This window comes from Zalophus californianus, chromosome X (assembly GCF_009762305.2).
Source record: "Zalophus californianus isolate mZalCal1 chromosome X, mZalCal1.pri.v2, whole genome shotgun sequence".
NCBI lineage: Eukaryota > Metazoa > Chordata > Mammalia > Carnivora > Otariidae > Zalophus > Zalophus californianus.
The window spans coordinates 16,369,472-16,386,494 of NC_045612.1; the positions used below are offsets into that span (position 1 = coordinate 16,369,472).

Genomic DNA, 17,023 nt, shown 5'->3' on the forward strand with positions numbered 1-17,023 from the left:
AAGGAGGGCACGTATTGCATGGAGCCCTGGGTGTTATATGCAAACGATGAATCACGGAACACTACATCAAAAATGAATGACGAAATGGATCGTGATTAATATGACATCATAAAATAAAATTTTTTAAAAAGAAAAAAATCTCTTTCCCTCTCCCTCTGCTCCTTACAACCCTCCCTCTCTGAAAAAAAAAAAAAAAACAACAACAAAAAAACAAAAGAATGAAAGAAATGGCTGATGTAGAAGACAGTCATAAATACCAGCTACAGGCCTGTGACCTCCAGAGCACCTAGGATATAGCGTAACCTGATGACTTAACAGGGTTGCTCCACTTCAGAAGGAAAACAAACAAACAATCCATTCAGATGAAAAACTTAGGGCAACAGTCCAACTTTTACTAACAGACACCTATAACAGGAAAGTGGCAATGCATTTTCTCAGCCTCAAGAAGACAATTCTTAACTAATTTGTGCTGGGAGGCATCAACAATATCTGGTCGCACTCCAGGACAGCCAACTGGTTCTGCCTTCTCACTGATCGTTGCCATAACGGGATTATAAGGTTGGGGAGCGATCACCTTTGTTGAGAAACTGGTCATATTCTATTTTCTCTAGGACCTTCTCAAGGTGACTTATTAAGTCTTCTCTTTTCAATCTGAAGATAAAGAGACAAGTCATTAACCCAAAGACACCCAGAGAACCTTTGATGCAGGAGGCTCTGTAGAAGATGCAAAGAGAAGCTCGAGTCACAGGAGTACAGAAAACACCCCTGCGTGGTAAGGGACCATCCACTAACACACAGGGTGCCAGTTCAGGGTCAAGGCCCACCTCAAGCTCTGGAGTGAACAGAGGGTTCCTTGAGCTTGGAAGAAGGAGAGACTCGGATAGCATCGATCTAAATCACTGGGGACGACATGAACTCTGGCTGAGGGCCAGGGTTTGAGAAACGCCAGGCAGGGCCCGACCCCACCCCTCACCCAGCAGCGCACTGGGCCCACTGGGAGACATACCGGACAGTTCCTCCTACACTCACCTTGCCGCTTCCTTCATGGCATACACGACAAATTTTTTCTGCACTTCTGGAGGTCCTTGCACTCCTTCAAGCAATTTCAAGATTCTCTCATGTTCTGAAGATATTTAGAAAAATACCTTCAGTATTTCTCAAGTACAAAGAGGAGTTAGAACTCAGGCTTGGAGTCTCAGCGATCATTCAAGGGCTACAATGTTACAGCGTACCTGTGCTTTCCATGCTTACGGTCAGACATCCCTACAATGTTACAGCGTACCTGTGCTTCCCATGCTTACGTTCAGACATCCGAACATATCCACCAGTGTGGGATCTGGTACACAATAACCAATTTAAGAAATACAAAAGAACAACAACAACAACGAAAGATTTACTGGGACATTTCAGTCGAAATAAAGAGGAACCGTTCTAGTTGTGAAAACCCAGTTCTGGCAAAGGAGGAGCCTCAAGAGGTCAGTTGAATCTAGTCTGGATCATAGAACGGGAAAGACTTCCTGGGGTTTCATGGACAGAAATTGGTATTCTACTTACTTCCTTCAAAATATCGAATTTCCTTCTTTAATTGCACTTTTATTTCCATATTGATTTCCGCTGGTATTGGCAGTTTATCGGGCACATCTCCCGACACATACATTGCTGTGTCTTGGGGGTCATCTGCAGAGAGACAGCTGGGAATGATTCCTCCCACCAGTGCATCACTACCTGGTTTGTGAATGAATCGGCCCACCCTTGCTGACACTGGCTAAGACAGGACACAGACAATCCACCTGACTGTGTGGAATACCATCTCCTGCCATACTCATCCGCTCTGGAGGTCAGAGTTTCACCGGAAGCCATCAGGTGGGGATCGACCACTTTCCGTCCCCTCCCCGTGGATACCGTGAAGCACAGGTGCCATCTGGAAACCTAATTGAATGTGGAGCTGCGATGACGTGCATTTCAGCAACGCCACATGCACATCCATGTGCTCGCCAGTCTCTAAATTTTCATTTCATAGCAGGAGAATACACCAGCTAGATGTATCACACCTGAAAATTTGCCTCAGGAAAAATAATACAACAAAGAAGCCTCTTCTCTTCTTGTCATTACGCCTACACACAGAAACAGGCTTGGACAGTCTAACCAAGTAGCAAACATTCACAGAGCCCTGGCACTCATGATTTCATGTTCCCTTGATCCCGTCTACGAGGTGAAAAGCTGAACGTGTCACTTGATGTCAGGATGCCTGATATTGGCACTCCATCACTAGAAACCCCAGTCACTAAATGATCTTCCTCATCTGGCTTTTCGGTCTCAGAAAATGCATTTTTTTCCTTCAAGTGTGACACGTCTACTTCATTCATCCAGGCCTGGGGGTCAGGAGTGACCCAGACAGAAGAAACCCTTTCCTTTTGGGATGTATAAGCTCCTGTGGACGTCAGAGGGTACATGCCCAAGGAGCACAGGGAATGAAACAGTTTGACTTTGTGTTAGGAAGGAAGGAAGTCAGCAGGGATGTGAGCGAGAGCAGGAGGGGAAGCCTGTGTGAGGCGTGGTCGGGCAGGGCCCCCTGAGGAGGTGAGCCCTGGGCAGAGCCAGGAACAGGAGACGGAGGTGGCCTGTGCACACGCAGAGGAGGAGGTCTAGCTGCCGGGAGGGCCGTGCAGGGCCCCAGGGGGGGACTAACCGGGGCTGTGGAGCCAAGGACAGACGCAGAGAGAGCAAGAAGGACACGGTGAGGGCGCATGTAGGAGACCATGACAGGGTCAGGGGGTGCCGGGCCTGGAGACCAGCATCGGGAGCTCAGACTCCGTTCTACGTGCTCGGGGGAGTTGAGGATGGGTTTCAGGACAGGCATGTCATGACCTGACATCTGTGTGGACATGGTCACTCTGGGTGCACGGGCACAAAGGGGCTACACGGGGTCAAGTGGGAAAGCAGGATGCGAGCTCAGAAGCTACTGGAGCAGCTTGCTGAGTGATGAGGCAGTGTGGGATGAGGGACAGTGTAACAGTGGGACTCAGGAACAGTGACAGTCTTAAGAGGAGAGAAAGAAGATCAGAAAGGAGAAGGGAGGCAAATTCAAGGAGGAGAAGGAAACGAGGAGAGTGCGGAGCTTGGGAAGCCAGGAATGTTTCCAGGGAGGACAGAGTGAACACCTGGTCCCGTGTGGCTGAGAAAGTAATGGCAGCATCACCCAAAGCCGGTGACCTTGATAGGAACTGATCCCGAGGCGTGGAGGAGCCAGAGGCCTGGCTGCCCTGGGTCGGGTCACGTCAGGGAGGGGAGGACAGCCATCCTCACCATCTTCCCAGGAGATGGCTGAGCCCTCGGGTTGGGATGCTCCGTCTCCTTCCTCTCTCACTGATGGCAGCGGCATGCTCAGCCTTTTCTTAAACGGAGGCGGAGTGATGGGTTTTCCAGGACGTCTCACTTGGCCTTTGGGCCCAGCAGCGGACTCCTCTGCTTTATCACTCATCACTTCCTGAGGAGCATTAAGAAACACGTTCCATTAATGACAAAAATGCAACCACTCCGAAACAGGAAGGAGGTTTCTCAGGAAGTTAGAAATAGAAGTACGTTATGAAGCAGCATTTCCAGTACGAGGCATTTACCCAGAGAGTACAAAAGTACTGATTTCAGGGGGTACATGCACCCCGATGTTTAGAGCAGCATCATCTACGAAAGCCGAACTATGGGAAGAGTCCAAATGTCCACCGACTGATAAGTGGAAAAAGAAGACACGCTGTACATATACAATGGAATATTACTCGGCCGTCAGAGACAATGACATCTTGCCATGCGCAATGATGCCGGGGCAGCTAGAGAACAGAACGCTAAGCGCAGTAAGTCAGTCAGACAAAGGCAAGCCGCAAACGATTTCACTCATATGTGGAATTTAAGAAACAAACAGATGAACATGGCGGGACAAAAGAAGGGCAGACCGGGAAACAGACTCCGAACCACAGAGAACAAACGGAGGGTTACTGGAGGGGAGGTGGGCATGGGGACGGGCTCAGTGTGTGACAGGGAGGAAGGAGGGCCCGAGTGTGATGAGCACTGGGTGTTGTACGGCCATGTGGAATCACTGAATTCTACACTTGACACTAAGAGTACACTGTATGGTAAGTAACTGGAGTTTAAATAAAAACTTGAAAAACAACACAAGCATCCCACCCGTCGGGCCTGGCTCTTACAACCTTGTACATTTCCCTCTTCCACAATGCGTCCTGAGCGCTCAGCCAGGCGTTTCTTCGGCATGCAGGAGGCTCGTTTGCGAGCTCTCTGGCTACGCGCCCAGTCGGCTCGCTTCCTGTGCCGCTTAGGTGTGGCCACGCTGTAGAAAGGCCTTTGCATCTGGGGCCCATTCTGTCACCGGACACCAGAGGAGCTGCAGAAGTCCAAGGCGGGAAAGACAAAGACAGTGCTTGTACGGGAAGGGACTCCCCTTGTGCAAGAATCGCACTTGTGGCCTGACCTGTTCACGCTAATGTGGCCACAGCGCCGGGGAACGTGACCCGGCTGTGCGTCCCGCACAGGCTGGTCAGGGAAGGCAACACTGTCAGGCGAGAGGAGATGGACTGGGAGCGGGATCCCCGGAGCAGGAAACCACCTTCTCCCTTCTAACAACGGTGCGGGCTCCCAGCCGGGTACGGTGCGTGCTCCCAGCCGGGTAGGGTGCGTGCTCCGGTCCGGGTACGGTGCGGCCTCCCACCCGGGTATGCTGCCTGCTCCAGTCTGGGTACAGTGCATCTCAGGAGAGCAGTGGGATCCCAGAGGGCATGGAGTAGCTTCCCCTCCCTGAACAGCTAAGAAGAAACACACCCATGCTGGTGTACATCCCTTGGCAAATTCCGGATGATCACGCCTCTCCCAGCCGCATGGGGCTTGGTGTCCTGAGCAGCAAAGCACAGTGATCCACCTGGAGAGTCAGAACAATGGCTGTGTCCTGAGACTTCCATAGCTTTATGATGCTGGGTATCTCGGCAGGGGTTCCCAGTTCGGGATGAGCTAACAAACAGGCCCTCCTTCGTGGTCCTCCAAATGTATTAACCTAAACCTAGGACAGTTGTGAAGTCCACCAGATCAAGGTGGTTTCACTGTTGACAATTTAATCTGCTGCTTTAATCTCCCAGTCTTCTGTTCTACCTTCCTGCTGCCCACAGGTCTCCAGCGGTTGGGAACCACCACTCCGTGTCATGTTCCTTGGCCCAGTTCCTTCAACCGTGAGCCCGATCACCGTCTGTTTGACGAGGGTATGTGGACACACTACTCGGCTTCTCCGGTCCCCTCATGAGGGCGGTCTCGGTTTGCCCAGTGGGGGAAAGTCGGCATCAGGAGACACGTGTTGTCTGCACAAACCGGGCCATATGGAGAACCCTCCGTGGGAGCCAACGGGTCCGTGCAATCGCTTGCCACCCCATCACCCGTCGGGAACTCGGGCAGATGGGCCCAGATCCCGGGGCAGTTGCCTGGGACACAGTTTGGATCGCACAGGGCAGGCTGTTGCTGCATTAACCAAGTCGCTGTTGGTCCGGTCCCGTCGTGCCTGGTGCTGCGGTGTGGTCAGCCCGCCCTCGCTCGCCATCTGCTGGGTGTGCCGCAGGGGCGGTGGCTAGGGCTCCGCGAGGGCATCGGCTTCCTCATGGCCGGGAGTCTCAGCGCCTCAGGAGCCAGAGTGTGGGAAAGAGCAAAGACTGCCTGGCGGGCGATCCCCAATGTCTCTCCACATGTCCTGACCTCACGAGGGCTTATTCATGATCATCCACCTCAGCTTCACAGTGTCCGCACCCTAGCGTCCATCCTTGACTTGTCACTGCCTAGGGCTCTGGGCCCCCCCCTTGTCACTGCCTAGGGCCTGGGCCCCTTGTCAAGCAGCCATCGGCCCGGATCCCACAGCCACGGATTCCCGGGTGCAGGCATGCCCTGGCCTGTGGCTGGGAGGGGCCCCTCTGTCAGTGAGCTCAGCGAGCATAGGAGCAATCACCCAGCATTTTCCCCAGCTGGGGGTCCCCCGGCCTGGGGCTGTGCCGCTAGGATTTACTTTGTTTCAGGGGTCAGAGGGCACGGGGCGCAGTCCCTGTCCTCCTCCGTCACCAGTGCCTCCTCCTCTTGACTCCCGAGTCCTCCCTCTTAGCGGCTGTCAGGCGGTGTCCCAGCACTGAGACCAGAATCCGAAGGCAGCCAGTGGCCCGTAACCTTGCAAACAGGCGCCCAAAGTCTCCAAGGTGCCGTCTTGCTGTCCCGCCTTCTCCACCACCCCGGGCCCGTGCAGCGGTGCACCCCGCAGCCCCTTCTCTACCCGCAGCTCTTCTTCCACCCTGCCTTCCGAGCTGCGGCCTGTCGTTGGGCACCGCTGGCGGCCCATCTGTCCACAGCAGAGGCCGGCCCGCCCCACAGCCGTGGGCTCCCCGTCTCTGTCGGGGGGACCCGCCGCAGCTCCCCCCACGAGCGCATCAGACCGCCTGGGGCTGTCGGGGTGTCCCCAGACATCTGACGGACGTCCGCACTTCCCCACACACAGCCTTGTGGCCAAGCCTGGGATGCGCCAAGGATGCCCCCTTCTCCGGACCCACGTCTCTGCTCTCCTGGCCTCTGGCGCCTGTGAGCTCCCTGCGGAGCATCTGAGTGAAATCAGCCACCGGCCCCTTACCGGGTAGACAAGGACAGACCGCCAAAGAGGCAGGCCACTCCGCATGGCTCCTGGCAGGTTGGAGAAGCAAGGAACATACATACCAGGCTGGTCTTGGGCGGGCCCACGAGGAGGTCTGTGCACAACCGGCCAGAACCCTAGAAGTTTATATAGTCGCCTACGTGGGCTTCATCCCAGGCACCGTCCAGATGGGCCCGACAGCACTCCTCCTGAATCTGGGATCCTGTAACAGCTCCTAGGCCGGAGAGGAACTTACATTCAAGGACAGGGGAAGGGAGGAGGGCCTTCCGATGGCCAGAGCCACCTTGGGGTCAACAGGAGGACACATTCTCTGAAGAACTCCAACAAAAGCAGAATTCTGACACAAACTAGGGACAAGGGAAGGAAGGGTCGATGTGGGGCTCAGGAGCAATCGCGAGGCACAGAGATTTCCAGGATGGGTGGCTGGCCCGGCAACAGGTGCCTTCGCCCGGCTCCCTAGCCCTCAGCCTGCAGTGTCATCCGTCTTCAAAATGCCTTTACTCGGCAGAGGACCATCTCGTGAAAGCGATGAGACGACGAAGGGGCAGGTCACGTGAAGAGTGGCCAGAAGGAGCTCGGATGGGCGCTGATATCCGTGACCTGAGCCCCCAACTGCTGTGTTCCCCACATTCGCAAGGAACCACGAAGCAGGAGGGACTAGGAGAAAAGCAGTACGGGTCGGCTCGCGGGTACTTCCTTCACCCCACTACTGACATGCTTCTATCTCTGTCCGTGTCTTGTGACCTTACCGGGTGTGGATCCACTTTTTCGGAGAACTATCGTGCCCTGCACACTCCCTTAGTAACATTTCAGCTGCAAAAGTTCCATTGCATTTCACTTGACACGCCAAATTTTCATTGCATTAGAACCAGAACTGTTGAAGATCGGGGCCTGGACTCATGTGAGCACATGAGGGTTGACCAGCACGGGAGGCTGATCGCTCCTCAAAGCCGAGTCCAGGCCAGCCCAGGGGCCGCCCCTCCTTTAGTTTCTCAGGCTTCCGGCCGGGCATCCTCCATGGTACCTGTCTACAGAAGTGCAGAAGGAGCCCTTCTCCCCCTCACAGCGGCTCTGCAGTCTCTGAGTTGTTAAACGTGGAGTCTGGCCACTCTGGGGGAGCGTTGGCAAACGGACGTTTGTCTCCACACTAAGAACCACATCTACCAAGAACATTGCGTTTTTCTGAAGAGACGCCCGGCTTTGGGCATACTGAATGTGAAGAGTGGTTGTTGCCGGCTGGTACGATTTCTGCGGATTTCCAAATGTATCCTGTGTGTGCTCCTTTGCTTGCCACGGTGAACGCTGTTTTGCAAAAGGTGCTTTCAATCACAGGAGCGCAAACCTCTCCTGTTTTGGCTAAAACGATACAAGAAGCCAACAGCTAAGTGGAGATTAGCATGAAAGGAGCCGAATCCTGTATCAAAAACATGACAAAGGGTCTGGTCTCTTCCCGAGGTTCCTTTCTGCTTTTCTGAAGCCACTTCATCCCAGTTCTGGCTCCTCCTCATGATTGCCAAGTGGCTGCCAGGGCTCCTCAGTGACGTGCTACTCAAGGCCTGCGTAGCAGGAGAATGCGCTTACATCTTTCCCTAGCGCTCCCACAAGAAGTCCGAAGGTTTGCTGTGATGGAATCCCTTCGTGCACATGTCCACCTCCACCAATCATTTTGCTCTACGGGGCTTCAATCAGAATGTGCCAGTTGCTCGGCTCAGGCCCCAGATAGCAAATGCATAGATTGGAAGATTCCACCCTCAATAGACTTGATCATGGCCTCACATAGAATCCTGTACCCAATAATCAGAATATAATTTCTTCTCAAGCAGGCAAACATTGGCAACCCTGTCAATAAAACCCCGATCCGTAGTTTCAGGCAGACCAAGTTCTCTAAACACATGAAATTAGACAAGTACTTCTTCGCAACACAACAAAGGTACTCCAAAATTTTATACCATACTTCCAGGTCAATACTTAGTACTGAACTCTAGGAAAACTCGCATGACTGAATCTGTGCGACACACGTAATGGCGAACAGAGAGGAAAACGTAGAGGTTTATATTCTTTTAGAAAGGTAACACGGCTGCAAATGAATGAGGTCTGTCCATGGAGGAAGGTGCAAAAGGACTACAAAAAATCCCAGGAAACGAGAGTGAGAGCTATGCTGTGTTCTGACACTCGTGTCTCCCCACAAGCATGTGCTGACATCCAAACCGCCGGGGAAGCTGGTATTGGGAGGCATCAGGGTCGTTTGGCAGGTGCTGAGGTCCAGACGGTGGCCCACTCCTGAATTGGATTAGTGCTCCAGAAAGGAGGCTGCAGAGAGACCCAGAGCCCTCCCGCAGCATAGAACGAGGGCGCCCGACTCTGAACTAGGCCTCGGACCTTCTCTACATCGTCCTGGTGCCGGCTGCCTGGTCCTGGTCTCCCGGCCTCCACAGCCCAGGGCAACCCATTTCTGTCCCTGTCACCTTCCCACTTTCTGACATGTTGCTATGGCAGCCTGAACAGACTAAGGAGCCTCCCTGGCACGATTATCGAGGACCTTTTAGCCACAGGTGAACAAAACTAGCAACCAAGCCGGAGACGGAACCCTGCATCCGGAAGGGAGTTCTGTGAAAGACAGGAACACCCAGAATGACTTTATAGCAAATTGGGAAACTGACATGAAAGAGACACTTTTCGACAACAATGAAACATTTCAAACCTCACCAAGAAGAAACAGAAAATCTGAATGCTCCTGTATGTGGTACAAGGTCTAGTACCAAATGAGAAGCCTCCCTAGCCTGAAGGCTTTCCTGAGGAGTCCTGTAAACATTCAGGAGGGAAAGAATACCAGTCTTACACAAACACTTTCAGAGCAGAGGAGAAATGGTGTGAGTTCCTACTCATTTTTTGAGTCCCATATAAACGTGTTACCAACACCGACCAAAAACACTGGAAGAAAGGACAACCAACAACCCGGATTTCTCTCCTGAATATAGACGCACAACTCCAAATGATGGGTTCGCAAATGAATTTAAACGGGACACAAAAATCCAAAGGGCATGTGGTTGTTGGGTGTATTGCTGGAAGGAAGACTGGTTTCACCGTGGAAAATCCATCAGTGTCGTGTGCTACGTGAACAGCGAAAACCAAGGAAAAGTCACGGGGCCATTGTAAAAAACGGGTTGAAGTTGGATACCTGTTCGCAGGAAAAAGCATCAGCGACGTCGGATGAAAGGCAACTTCTTTAACCTAAGAAAGGCTATCTCCCCCTCCCCCAAAAATGTACACAAGTGTTGTATTTAACGGTGACAGGCCCAACCCTTTTTTTCTTGAGTTTTAAAAAAGACAAGGGTGTCCACTGTGTTTTCAAGAACATACTGGAGGAACTGAAAACGGACAGTAAAATATAATAAGTACACATTTGGAAAGGAAGAAGTGAGGTTATCGTTGTTCACACTTTCACACGTTTTGGTACATAGAGAGTCAAAAAGATGCAAAATACTGAGAATTAGTCAGTATACAATAGCCAAGCAACTGGGTAAAGAGCCAGAATCAACACCAGGTGTATTTCTGTGTAATAACAAACCAATTAGAGAAAGATATTTAAAATATCATTAGAGGGCGCCTGGGTGGTTCAGTTGGTCAGGCAACTGCCTTCGGCTCAGTTCATGATCCTGGAGTCCTGGGATCGAGTCCCGCGTCGGGCTCCCTGCTCGGCGGGGAGTCGGCTTCTCCCTCTGACCCTCTTCCCTCTCGTGCTATTTCTCATTCCCGCTCTCTCAAATAAATAAATAAAATCTTAAAAACAAAAACAAAATAAAATATCATTAGAACAGTGTCAAGAACGTCACGGGGCCCCTGGCTGGCTCAGTCAGGGGATGGTGGGACTGTTGATCTTGGAGTTGTGAGTTTGAACCCTAGTTGGGTGTAGAGATTACTTAAAAATAAAAAATCTTTAAAAAAAAAAAAAAGAAAGAAAGAAAAGCCTCAAAACCCATAGAGCAAACCTGACAGCACGTGTGCTGAGGCACTACACGGGAACCTAAACCTCATGGACAGAAAGCAAAGGCCTCGGTACATGGAGAGAAATCCATACCTTGTGGATTGGAAGACTCGTTATTAAGTGATGATTGTCATTCTGCCCAGAATAATTCTTTCTTCATATTTAAAGTGTCAGGAATTTAATTTAAAATTCAGAAAACCCATCCTGTTCCTTTTGTGGGGAAATAGGAGAGCTGATAGTAAACAGTATATGGATATCAAAGGGCCTAGAATAGCTGAGACCGTCTTTCAGCAACAGCACCAAGTTGGAAGACTGCACACTGCCAGACAGCAGATGTACCGCAAATGAGGGGCAATGACAACTCTGTGGTGGTGGAGCAAGGGTGGGCGGATACTCCAGTGGGACAAGATAGAAAGTCTAGACATCAATCTGGGAACAGCAGGTGCTGGATTACTGACACCCGGGCTTGCAAACCCTTGAGGTCCATTCAGTCAGTCCACCGGCTCCCTATGTGGAAATTCACCTCTGCTCTGACCCCCTTCCCGTCCCTACAACATTGATCTCTGGTGAACAGGAGATCTAGAAGGAAACTTAGGATATTACCCTCATGGCTTTAGAGTAGGCAAAGCTTTTGAAAAGAATAAAAGCACTGACCATGAGGAACAGACTGATTAGACATAAACTGAGAAATTCTGTTCATCAAAAAGACACTGTTAAGAGAGTGACTTGGGGGTTGCCTGGGGGTGGCTCAATTGGGTTAAGCGGCTACCTTCGGCTCTGGTCATGATCCCAAGGTCCTGGGATGGAGCCCAGCATTGGGCTCCCTGTTCAGTGAGGAGTCTGCTTCTCCATCTGCCCCTTTCAAATAAATTAGTAAAATCTTAAAGAGAGAGAGAGAGAGAGAGAGAGAGAGAGAGAGAGATGGGGCACCTGGATGGCTCAGTTGGTTAAGCATTTCACTTTTCACAGCTCATGATCTCACAGTGGTAGAGATCGAGCCCCCACATTGGGCTCATGCTGGGTGGGAAGCCCGCTCCAGATTCTCCCTCTCCCTCTCTCTCTGCCCCTCCCCCTCCCCCTCCCTCCCACGCTGGCGTGCCCACATTCTCTCTCCATTAGCAAAAAAAAGAATAGAGGGACAAATCAAAACAGATCAGCAGAAGACAGAGAGAATTCTATATTTAAATATATATATATATATATACACAAATGTAAATATATGTTGCACTATAAATCTATTTTAAATACAAATGCCTCAGTAAAATGTGGGGAAAAGGACAGGAAAAGCTCTTCCTAAAACACATACATGAACGGCCGAGGAACCACATTAATCAGCACAAAATGCACATTTAGACGTAACGAGAGGCTCCCGCACACCCGCCAGCGTGACTGAGATGAAAGACTGCCTATGTGGCAAGGGTTTGGGAGTCTAGGATGCTACCAACTCTCATATATTGTCAGCCCCAGATTCCCACCTTGAGGACCAAGATCACAGGTGAAAGGTTACTCATAGGACCCCTGCAAGACCGAGATACACAAATCATTGAAAACTACTCCGCCCCAGGCGGAGGCAGAGCATCCGAGGAAGAACAAGCCACCCCAACGTGCATGAGAGCAGCCAACGGTGACCTCACCCAGAGGCTGCGACACACCACACTCGGGAGAACCCACCCCCTGAGGCAGGGGCAGAGCCAGAGCCCCCGAAACGCCCCCCAGCCATGGCGGAGTCAGGGGAGCCGAGGAAGAGTAGCCCCCTTCCATCAGGGCGCTGGAGTGCCCCATATCCCTCCTCACCTAGGGCTGAGAGAGAGCGCTCAAGGCCGAATCCCCCCTCGGGGCAGGGGTGGCCCTTCCGAGGAAGAGTCTCAGCTCCCCAGACCTCGGAGGGGGCGCCAAGAAAGAGCCCAAAGGCCCAGTGCTGGGAAGGTGAGGTTCTCTCCCTGCCACGACTCAGGCAGAGCCCCCCGCGGACACTTCCACGGTCACCCCAAAGCGTCCGGGGAACAGCCCCCCCGTCGGAGGGGACAGAGCCCCCAGGAAGGTCTCCCCGGGCCGGGAGGAGGCCCCACCCCGGGCCAGCACAACGGCAGACAAGCCCGGCCCCACCGCGGCTGAGACACAGCCCCCAAGGGAACGTGCCCCCTCGTGCTGAGCTAAGCCCCAAGGAGAGTCTCTCACAGGCTGAGGTCGAAGCCCGCAGCGAGACGAATCCAAGGGCTGAGGTGATGCACCCGAGGAAACCTCCCCCTCACAGACCTTGAATGCAGCGCCAGGAGACACTGCCTGCCCCGCACGTCGGACTGACGTAATCACCCAAAGACGCGTCCCCCCACCGGCGCGGAGACCATGACACAAGGAGAGTCCCTCACGGAACTCAAGACACCACCAAGGACAGCCTCTTCTCCAACATGGCGGAGATAAGCGGCCCCGAAAAGGCCTCCCCCTGGGCTGAGATCCGAACCCAACCAAGTGTCTCCACAGAGCTGACGGAGATCCCCCAGGAAGACACCGCAGCCCAGGGAGAGGCACCTCCGGGGCACAGAGAGGCCCCCCCCCGGCCCCCCAGGGAAAAGTATCCACACTCCCAGGGTTAAAGTCCTGACTTTGCTCCAGGAGCCGGGAAACAACTCACACAACGGCGGTGAGGTTGTGGTGCCTCTCCCGCGGAACTTGATAGAAAGGTGTCCCGTCACCCCCACCCCCACGCGCCCCCCCCCCCCGCGGGAATCTCTGGATATAAGCCCCCTAGGCATTCTGGGAGTGCTGTGCACACGGAAGTGTCTGGCCAGAAGACAATCATTATTACTGCCCCAGGGAGGTGTAAGGGAAGCTGCGGGACTTGGGGTGTTGCTGGCCACGCTGCCCTGCAGCAGCCTGGTCCCCGAGAAGCTGCGTGCGGTGGGGAGCCTGGTGCTGGAGAAGCCTCATGCCCCCCAGGAGCCTGCTGTGCCCGCTGCCCAGGACCAGGAAGCAAGTCTTCTCCTGCCACGTCTCACGCGCCCCCTACAGGCAGAACTCGGTCACACAAGCCACAGGAAAACACATTCCTGGGAACCAGGATTTTTTTTACTCATAATAGGTGAAAGGGTTGAGTTTGAAGCTGAGAGTGGATAAAGCGAAAACTGGCCCAGTATTTTAACAGAAACAGAGGAGGATTCTTTGATCACCCTAAGCCCTGCAACACTTAAGAGCATTTGGTAAAAGTTTGTCTACACCTAGGTGCTTTGCCGGGTATTCTTGGAAGGGAAACAGAGGAAGGATTTCTTGCACATAAAATGAAAGCAAGACAGGATTGCGCACCGTCATCCCTTCTATTCAAGCCCCCTTACAGGGGTCCTGACTGGCACCTTAAAATGGGGAACAGGGCTGTGCCCACAGAGCGAGCTCTAGACCGTTCAGTGATGGACGAGCCCCGGGCGTGGTGCTTTCCAGGGAGTCACCAGGCACGTCAAATCGTGACAACTGTCTGGGAAGAGAGAGTTGTGGGGAGCTGCAATCACTTTAGTCCCCTCCAGCGGCTGACAGGTCGCTGGGGTTCAGAGCTACCGTGCCCCTGAGGTCCTTGGTTTCAGGGCCACCACGGAGCTGAGGAGAGGGCGGTGGGAACAGTGCTCGTCACCACAGCCCAGAGCTCACCGTCCCTACTGGGATGGAGCCGTCCTTCCGGACGGAACGCTCTTCCGGTTGTTGCCAGGCTTGGGTTAATTCGCCCGGTCCCGAAAGCATTTATCTGGACAGAGTTTGCCCGTGTTCTCATTGCTTGTATGCTGGAGTGGATTTTCACAGGCCCTGCCTCCACCCACCCAGAAGCGCCTCCTCGTATGGGCTACATATTATACTAAGTATCACTCCAGTGTATCCGACTGTAAGTCATTTATACTCTTTCCCTTCTTGCTGGGGGAAGGAAACTAGTATCAGCAGTGCCTGCATAGGGTGAAAACTCCCTGTGAACGAGGCCTCCCATGGCCACTCCAAGTCAGGGTTCCAGGAGTGTGGAGGAGAGGGGAGTGAGCACGGGCGACAGGTGGCAGTCCCTCCCCACGCAGAACCCACGCGGAAGCAGGGGGCGGACGCCTTGTGTGCACGTCTTAGCGCTCTGCCAGACAAGGGGAGGAACAACTACTGAGGGTCTTACTTTACATGGGCTGACACAGCGCCTCTCTGACGAGGCGGTACTTAAGGAGAGAGGGAAAGGGTGGCGAGCCGTGGGAAGGGGAATTGAGGCAGCGGGAAGTCCAGCTGCAAAGGCCCCGAAGGGGCGCGGGCTGCCCTGTGCCGGGAAGCAGGAGGCCGCGGTGGCTGCACGAAGAGATGGAGGGAGCGGTGGGGGTCCCGAGGGTGCTTGGACACATGCACGGATCTTCTCAACTGCCCCTTCCGTGATTGCACTTGTCAGTCCTTCCTGGCTGAAAGGTTAACTTGTTCAAAATCGATTAAACTGTTTAAAACAGGGCGCCTGGGTGGCTCAGTTGGTTAAGCGACTGCCTTCGGCTCAGGTCATGATCCTCGAGTCTCGGGATCGAGTCCCACATCGGGCTTCCTGCTCAGCAGGGAGTCTGCTTCTCCCTCTGACCCTCTTCCCTCTCGTGCTTTCTATCTCTCATTCTCTCTGTCTCTCAAATAAATAAAGAAAATCTTTAAAAAAAAATAAAATAAACTGTTTAAAACAGTTCCAAGGCGACTTTGTACAGCCCACTAGTGACTGCAGAAACAACTTTTTCTAGAAGCCTTCTGTGCTGCTCTTGAGCCACGGAGGGAATCTTGCCGTACTTGGACATGAAAGGGGGTCTTGCCATGCACTTTAGGAAACGGAAGAAAGCATAATGTCCCCAAATCGCAGTCAAGGGAGGCCAGTAGGGGGAGCTCTCATGCGCTACCACTGGTTGTCCATTGCGGAGCCAGGGGAGGAATGTACCTTGCAAGTCCGAACTCCTTCAGGTGCTCCTTGACTATCCCAGCAGGAGAAGAAAGATTTTCCTCCTCCCCAGCAACAGCCCAGGCCATGAGGGACGCTCACAGCTCAGCCGATGAGAAGCCGCTATACTTTCAAATTCCAGCTTACTGCAGTGGACTTTTTGGGTAGAACAGCCTTCCGAATGCCCACTCTGCTCCAACAAAGGAGCCTTCTTCTTCTTTGTTCTCTAGACCTGCTGATGGTTTCGCTGTAGCTTGTGTTTCCTGGAAGGGAATTCTCTGCTATTCCCAAATAAATGCGTCTTCTTGGCAAATTAACTGACAGGTGTTTTGTTTTGTTTTGTTTTGTTTTGTGTTTTAGTTTATTTATTTGAGAGAGAGAGAGACAGAGAGCACGAGCAGGGAGAGGGGAAGATGGATAGGAGATGCAGACTCCCCAGTGAGGGTGGGGCAAACTCCGCTCAATCCCAGGACCATGAGATCATGACTTGAGGCAAAGTCATACGCTTAACTGACTGAGCCACCTCGGTGCCCCGACAGTTTGATTTTTAAGGTTCACAATGTCTTCACTTTGGAACGCAAAGTCCTGACACTTGTTACTCTTCGGATCTCAGTTTAGGAAGGAATCCAGGTTCCCTTTTGTGAAGCAGGGGCATGGGGCTGCACTGTTCTCAAGAGCACAGGCCATGGAGTGAGGGACACCCGCTTTCACTCTGGCTCCAGCTCCCAGCCAGCTCTCTGACCTGGAGCAAGGACAGGCTCTCTGGGGGCTCAGTGTCCTCAGGTGTTAAGGGGAGGTCATGGCCTCTGCCTCATATGGTGGCTGTGCGCTTGAGGTGAGCAGGACCGTAAGAAGCCAAAGCCCACCCTGGCACATTTGAGGTGCTCTGGAAAGGTTCTGCTCAGGCTTGGTGCTGCCTGTAGGACACAGTCACGGCCCCGGACCTCAGGGAGGCTACAGGCTCTGGGCCAGAGAAAAGTGCACAGTGGGTCATTCACTGATGGTCAGTGATCTCAGTTAGAGAACACACAGACAGCAGACTCCCCTCTGGCCAGGGATTCGCTGAGGGACAGGAGTTTAGCCCTGTCTGACAGGGTAGCTCTTCCCGGGAGCCCTCGGGGCTGAGGAGCTGACGCAGAGGCTGGGGCAGCTGAAAGCTAGGCCCTCCCTCCCCTGGCAGCTCCGCTCAGGGAGGGAGAGCGAGCAGACAACGTTCCAGATCCAGGGTCAGACGCCGAATAAGGACCAATGGCAGACTGTGGGCCAGGGGCAGCCAGAGTCTGTGGAGTTCGGGGCCAGCCCTGGGGGAGTGGAAAGAACTTGGCTCTAGCCAGACCTGGCTCAGAGTGCTTGGTCCAGGTCCACCCTCATTTGCTCATGACCTGGGGCTATGGACCTAACCCCTTTGTCTTTCCGCATCCCCTCCCGCACACCGAGGCTCCTGACA

General features: G+C 53.2%; 1 protein-coding gene across 1 annotated transcript; it reads right to left on the bottom strand.

The window, feature by feature from the left end:
• Positions 1-381: 381 nt before the first annotated feature.
• LOC118356570 (integrator complex subunit 6-like) lies at positions 382-12,921 on the bottom strand. Its single transcript, XM_035725762.1, has 6 exons — positions 12,840-12,921; positions 3,307-3,487; positions 1,555-1,677; positions 1,283-1,336; positions 1,030-1,123; positions 382-651 (listed from the first exon to the last, which is right to left on the bottom strand). The coding sequence occupies exons 2-6, from the start codon at positions 3,479-3,481 to the stop codon at positions 552-554; spliced, it is 546 nt and encodes a 181-aa protein (XP_035581655.1). The 5' UTR covers positions 3,482-3,487; positions 12,840-12,921; the 3' UTR covers positions 382-551.
• Positions 12,922-17,023: the final 4,102 nt, after the last annotated feature.

Bases quoted from the DNA above. Each gene is read 5' to 3' on its own strand.
- LOC118356570 (XM_035725762.1), bottom strand. From the start codon at position 3,481: ATGAGTGATAAAGCAGAGGAGTCCGCTGCTGGGCCCAAAGGCCAAGTG. The intron at 1,337-1,554 runs GTAAGTAGAATA...ATTGTGTACCAG, and splicing joins AATTCGATATTTTGAAGGAA to ATCCCACACTGGTGGATATG. The intron at 1,124-1,282 runs GTACGCTGTAAC...AAATATCTTCAG, and splicing joins CGTAAGCATGGGAAGCACAG to AACATGAGAGAATCTTGAAA.